Genomic DNA, 6,941 nt, shown 5'->3' with positions numbered 1-6,941 from the left:
GAGAGGGAGGGTCAAAACAGTGGCCATGTTCCATCTCACTATCCTCCGTCCTTCCTTAGGATACTTCGGGTTGAAGTTTCTCCTAGCTACAGATCTAGGATCAGCTTCCCCTCCCCTGATCTTAACCATTAGTGGAGAAAATGCTGAACTGACCCGAGATCAGCATCCAGGGGCAACTGCACCCTACTCCACCTTAGGACACTTACCATCTTTCCTCCACAGATCTAGGATCAGCACCTTTCGCATCAGTCCAACCCTCAACCACTATGACAGTCCCCACAAAACCTGTCTCTGTAGTTCCAGGTTAGAAGTCACCCATAACAACAGGTCAAGGATCAGCTACTATTTTCTTCCCACTCCTAAACCAACCTTAACCATAGTCCATTACAGTGGGGAAATAACACAAACCTGACCCATGATCAGCGTGCAGTGAGGGGTAGGCAGCGACATGGGTGGGCATTGGGCAGGGGGGTGGGAAAGTCCATCCATAAGGCCCGGGGGGAGATGTCCCTGAGCCTTATAGGTTCTCCCCAGGCTGGTACTGGGGCTCAGTGGAGGTGAAGTAGTCCTCCAGGAAGCCCTGCAGGTACTCGAAGGTGGGCCGCTCCTCTGCGTCCTTCCTCCAGCAGGTGAGCATGAGCTCGTGCATGGAGGCTGGGCACTCAGCAGGGCAGGGCATCCGGTAGCCACGCTCCACCTGATCCAACACCTCCCGGTTCACCATTCCTGAAGACAGTGTATGGAGGGGATAGATAGATAGAAATAGAGGGAGAGAAGAGAGAGAAACACGTTCGACAGTGTTTTTCTACAAAACCTGTTCAACTTTTGTACTGCACATGATTCCACTAGGAAATCAAATAATAGCTAAAAATAACATAGCATTCAATCCAACACCCCTAATTTATATTAGAAATAAACACACAGAAAAAAGACCAACCCTTCACTTCCTTCTAAGTGCAATTGTATGCAACTCCTCATCTTGGACGACTGTTTAGTCAAAGTATACCATATATGTAATCAAATTATACTGTATATGTAAACAAAGTACACTGTATATGTAAACAAAGTACACTGTATATGTAAACAAAGTACACTGTATATGTAAACAACGTATACTGTATATGTAAACAAAGTATACTGTATATGTAATTAAAGTACACTGTATATGTAATCAATGTATACTGTATATATAAACAAAGTATACATTACTCATCTCATATGTATATACTGTACTCTATATCATCTACTGCATCTTGCCATTTTTATGTAATACATGTATCACTAGCCACTTTAAACTATGGCGCTTTATGTTAATATACCATACATTAATCATCTCGTATTTCTATACTGTACTCAAAATCATCTACTGTATCTTGCCTATGCCGTTCTGTACCATCGCTCATTCATATATCTTTATGTACATATTCTTTATCCCTTTACACTAGTGTCTATAAGGTAGTAGTTTTGGAATTGTTCGTTAGATTACTCGTTGGTTATTACTGCATTGTCGGAACTAGAAGCACAAGCATTTCGCTACACTCACATTAACATCTGCTAACCATGTGTATGTGACAAATACATTGGATTTGAAGTACACCCTATATGTAAACCTGAAGAGGCATTGTGTGTCAACACCTTGGTGTTTTATACCTATTGTGAGCAGAGTGTGTAACTACTTGTCTTGATGTTTTCATGAAGAAAAGTCACCGGTACCTGGATATGGGACTCTGCCTTTAGTGGCCAGTTCAGTGAGCAGGACCCCGAATGACCAGACATCTGACTTGATGGTGAAGCGTCCGTAGAGTGCAGCCTCTGGCGCGGTCCACTTAATGGGGAACTTGGCACCTGGGGAAACAAAACCCTGATTGATGACACACTCTGATAAAAGACCACTGTTTTAACTAGAATACATCAATACAAGCCTATTTTCCTAAAAACAAGGCTAGAGTTGAGCCTCTCTACAATCTCTGCCAAATGGAAAACTTGACCTTTCACAGAGTCAGAATTAGTACATTTTCCTGAAGTTATTCAGCCCCTTTCTTACAAAGTCTGCATCGAACGACTTTAAAAACAATAAACACAAGTAATCAAGAGACCAGGTGAAGCAGGGGTCCTCCAAAAACAGGCTTAGGACATACATTACATAGAGATATTGGACCCAGACCAGAGCAGAACCCTGTCTGGCAATGTACACATTATCTTCTATGAGGAGGTGGCGGCAGGCTAAAGTTGTCCACTTTACACACCGAGACCAGTTGGAAAGAAAACCAGGATAAACAGGGGTCCTCCAAGACCAGGATAAACAGGGGTCCTCCAAGACCAGGATAAACAGGGGTCCTCCAAGACCAGGATAAACAGGGGTCCTCCAAGACCAGGATAAACAGGGGTCCTCCAAGACCAGGATAAACAGGGATCCTCCAAGACCAGGATAAACAGGGGTCCTCCAAGACCAGGATAAACAGGGGTCCTCCAAGACCAGGATAAACAGGGGTCCTCCAAGACCAGGATAAACAGGGGTCCTCCAAGACCAGGATAAACAGGGATCCTCCAAGACCAGGATATAAACCAGGATAAACAGGGGTCCTCCAAGACCAGGATAAACAGGGGTCCTCCAAGACCAGGATAAACAGGGATCCTCCAAGACCAGGATAAACAGGGGTCCTCCAAGACCAGGATAAACAGGGGTCCTCCAAGACCAGGATAAACAGGGGTCCTCCAAGACCAGGATAAACAGGGGTCCTCCAAGACCAGGATAAACAGGGGTCCTCCAAGACCAGGATAAAAAGGGATGCCTTACCCTGTCTAGCAGTGTACTGAAGCCTTACCCTGTCCAGCAGTGTACTTAAGCCTTACCCTGTCTAGCAGTGTACTGAAGCCTTACCCTGTCTAGCAGTGTACTGAAGCCTTATCCTGTCTAGCAGTGTACTGAAGCCTTGCCCTCTCTAGCAGTGTACTCGTTGACTGAAGCCTTGCCCTCTCTAGCAGTGTACTCGTTGACTGAAGCCTTACCCTGTCTAGCAGTGTACTCGTTGACTGAAGCCATGCCCTGTCTAGCAGTGTACTCGTTGACTGAAGCCTTACCCTGTCTAGCAGTGTACTCGTTGACTGAAGCCTTACCCTGTCTAGCAGTGTACTCGTTGACTGAAGCCTTGCCCTGTCTAGCAGTGTACTCGTTGACTGAAGCCTTACCCTGTCTAGCAGTGTACTCGTTGACTGAAGCCTTACCCTGTCTAGCAGTGTACTCGTTGACTGAAGCCTTACCCTGTCTAGCAGTGTACTCGTTGACTGAAGCCTTGCCCTGTCTAGCAGTGTACTCGTTGACTGAAGACTTACCCTGTCTAGCAGTGTACTCGTTGACTGAAGCCTTACCCTGTCTAGCAGTGTACTCGTTGACTGAAGCCTTACCCTGTCTAGCAGTGTACTCGTTGACTGAAGCCTTGCCCTGTCTAGCAGTGTACTCGTTCACTGAAGCCTTGCCCTGTCTAGCAGTGTACTCGTTGACTGAAGCCTTACCCTGTCTAGCAGTGTACTCGTTGACTGAAGCCTTACCCTGTCTAGCAGTGTACTCGTTGTCCTCTATGAGGCGGGCCAAACCGAAGTCGGCCACTTTACATGCCAGGTTGTCCCCGACCAGGATGTTGGCAGCCCTGAGGTCTCTGTGGACGTAGTTCATTCTCTCTACGTATGCCATCCCTGCTGCAATCTATACACACACAGAGACACGGAGAGAGAGAGAGACACGGGGAGAGAGAGAGACACGGAGAGTGAGAGAGACACGGAGAGTGAGAGAGACACGGAGAGAGAGAGAGAGACACATCGAGAGAGAGAGACACAGCGAGAGAGAGAGACACAGCGAGAGAGAGAGACAGCGAGAGAGAGAGACACAGCGAGAGAGAGAGAGACACGGAGAGAGAGAGACACAGAGAGAGAGAGAGAGAGAGAGAGAGAGAGAGAGAGAGCAGAGAGAGAGAGACACGGGGAGAGAGAGAGACACGGGGAGAGAGAGAGACACGGGGAGAGAGAGACAGGGAGAGAGAGAGAGACACAGCGATAGAGAGAGAGACACGGGGAGAGAGAGAGAGACACGGAGAGTGAGAGACACAGCGAGAGAGAGAGACACAGTGAGAGAGAGAGACAGCGAGAGAGAGAGACAGCGGGAGAGAGAGAGAGAGAGAGACACGGGGAGAGAGAGAGACACGGGGAGAGAGAGAGACACGGGGAGAGAGAGAGACACGGGGAGAGAGACAGGGAGAGAGAGAGAGACACAGCGAGAGAGAGAGACACGGGGAGAGAGAGAGAGAGACGGAGAGTGAGAGACACAGCGAGAGAGAGAAAGAAAATTCGGAGTAAAAATTAACAAAAGAGGAGAAAACTTAAAATCAACTGAAATAAGACCATTATGCCAAAAGGTATTGAACATTGTAGCGTTTGTCCCACCTGAGATGCCATATCCACTAACTGGGGTAGACGTAGCAGCTTGCCCGTGTCGCCTTTCAGGAAGTCCAACAGGCTACCTATGAGAGCGACAGTGTTATCAGAATACTGAGAGAAAGAGAGAGAAGGCAGGAGAAAGGCAACACAAGAACAACGTGTGTGTGTGTGTGTGTGTGTGTGTGTGTGTGTGTGTGTGTGTGTGTGTGTGTGTGTGCGCATACACACGTGAAGACCAGCCTGGACCACAGCCCATGTAGTCAGCGATGATGATGATGATGATGATGATTGCTCTACTGTTACCTTGGCTCATGTACTCGGTGACGATGTAGATGGGTTCCTCAGACACCACGGCGTAGAGCTGCACCAGTTTCTCGTGTCTCAGCTTCTTCATGACCTGGGCTTCCTGGAGGAAGGCCTCTGGGGACATGGTACCCGTCTTCAGGGTCTTGATGGCCACCCGCGTTGTACCATTCCATGTCCCTTTAGAAACACAGTAGCCATGGGTCAGAGTACCCAGAGTACCTAGCCAACGAAGCTAAAGGAGTACACAGGACAGCCCATGGAACAGACCCACGTTTCTGCCACAACTAACTACACAGTCCTTACATTAAGTTACAGTTGAAATACATGAAGTTGGAATAAAGGTGTATGTTAAAAGACTATTTATTAATCATCTATACTTCAAAAAACAGTGTGTGTGTGTGTGTGTCTTACCCATCCAGACCTCTCCGAAGCAGCCCTGGCCCAGTTTGAGGTCGAGGTGGAGGGACTCCCGGGATATCTCCCAGGCGTCGCGGGCCAGGCCCTGGGTCTGAGGCTTCAGCATCGGACACACCTCTGTCAGACAGTGGCACAGTCCATCTGCATGCTCTGTGGTTCAGTACGGGAAGACAGAGCGAGGCATACCGTCACCACCTAGACAACTGGAACTCTTCACCCTTGTTAACACTATCCACCGAGACAGTTGTTTTGGGTTTTCTGAGAGATTGGCACATCTGACAAGTGTCAGAAATGTGTTTGGCCTCCTGAGTGGCGCAGCTGTCTTAAGGCACTGCATCGCAGTGCTAGAGGCGTCACTACAGACCCGGGTTCGATCCCAAGCCCTACCAACTCGTGGCGGGCCGGGCGCATGCACGCTGACATTGGTCACCAGGTGTACGGTGTTTCCTCCGACACATTGTAGCCGCTGGCTTCCGGGTTAAGCGAGCAGTGTGTCAAGAAGCAGTGCGGCTTGTCAGTTTCGTGTTTTGGCGCACGCATGACTCTTAACCTTTGTCTCTCCCGAGTTCGTATCGGAGTTGCAGCGATGGGCAAGACTAACTACCGATTGGATACCATGAAATTGGGGAGAAAAAGGGGTAAAAAGTTTCAAATAAAGACGTGTGTTCAATATTCTTATTGAGTTATTCTGTCTGTGTCGTCTGTATTCGGTTTCACTTTGATGTATTATTGACAAAGACACTGCGTAACAAAAATGATATATTTAAAATATACAGTTGGGTCGGAAATTATTGACAGCCTTGATAAAAATTAGCAAAAATCACAATACAAAATAAATAATTCAAATACTCAGCTATACTGTTTGCAAAAAACTTTGGGAATTATATTTTTTAATACAATTGATCATAGAAAAATATTTTGTTTAACATATAAACAATACCTCCCCTTGCAAGAATGACAAAACTGAGCCTTTTTCTAAAATGTTTAATGAGGTTGGAGAACACATTCGGAGGGATCTTGGACCATTCCGCCATACAGAATCTTTCCAGAACCTTGATATCCTTGATATGTCTGTACCTCTTCAATCCAAACCACAGGTTTTCAATGGGGTTCAAGTCCGGAGACAGATAGCCATTGCACTTTACACTAATTGGAAACGGTTGTGAAACAGAACGACTGAATTGCTCAAACCATGCCCTTGACTTTACACCATATTACAGTACATGAACAAATAAACACCAACACATTCACTTACATTTTGGTGTTACTGGCTGTATAATAATCATGCTTGTAAGCATCTATTAACATATAAGGTGCTAATATAATACGTTACTCACCGTGACAGTAACGGACCAGCGTGTTACTCACCACGACAGTAACATACCAGAGGGTTACTCACCGGGACAGTAACATACCAGAGGGTTACTCACCGGGACAGTAACATACCAGGGGGTTACTCACCGGGACAGTAACAGACCAGGGGGTTACTCACCGGGACAGTAACATACCAGCTGGTTACTCACTACGACAGTAAGACCGGCTGGTTAGTCACTGCGACAGTAACAGACCAGCTGGTTACTCACTGCGACAGTAATAGGTGGTCCTGTAGCTCAGTTGGTCATGGCGCTTGTAACAGGGTAACAGACCAGCTGGAATGTATGCACACATGACTGTAAGTCAGTAAATGGCATATATTATTATTATTATTATTATTAATAGACCAGCTGGTTACTCACTGCGACAGTAATAGATCAGCTGGTTACTCACTGCAACAGTAAAAGACCAGC

General features: G+C 46.8%; 1 protein-coding gene across 2 annotated transcripts in view; it reads right to left on the bottom strand.

The window, feature by feature from the left end:
• Positions 1–497: 497 nt before the first annotated feature.
• LOC118400618 (proto-oncogene tyrosine-protein kinase Src-like) overlaps positions 498–6,941 on the bottom strand; it is a 30,429-nt gene continuing 23,985 nt past the window's right edge. For both annotated transcript variants that reach the window (XM_052474040.1, XM_052474041.1), the window contains 6 exons: positions 5,149–5,304; positions 4,735–4,914; positions 4,438–4,514; positions 3,550–3,703; positions 1,714–1,845; positions 498–726 (listed from right to left, as the gene is read on the bottom strand). In XM_052474040.1, coding sequence (XP_052330000.1) covers positions 518–726; positions 1,714–1,845; positions 3,550–3,703; positions 4,438–4,514; positions 4,735–4,914; positions 5,149–5,304 — 908 coding nt within the window. In that variant the 3' untranslated portion in view covers positions 498–517. The remainder of the gene's footprint in view (positions 727–1,713; positions 1,846–3,549; positions 3,704–4,437; positions 4,515–4,734; positions 4,915–5,148; positions 5,305–6,941) is intronic.

This window comes from Oncorhynchus keta, chromosome 21 (genome assembly GCF_023373465.1).
Source record: "Oncorhynchus keta strain PuntledgeMale-10-30-2019 chromosome 21, Oket_V2, whole genome shotgun sequence".
NCBI lineage: Eukaryota > Metazoa > Chordata > Actinopteri > Salmoniformes > Salmonidae > Oncorhynchus > Oncorhynchus keta.
This window is presented reverse-complemented; position numbering and strand designations above follow the sequence as displayed.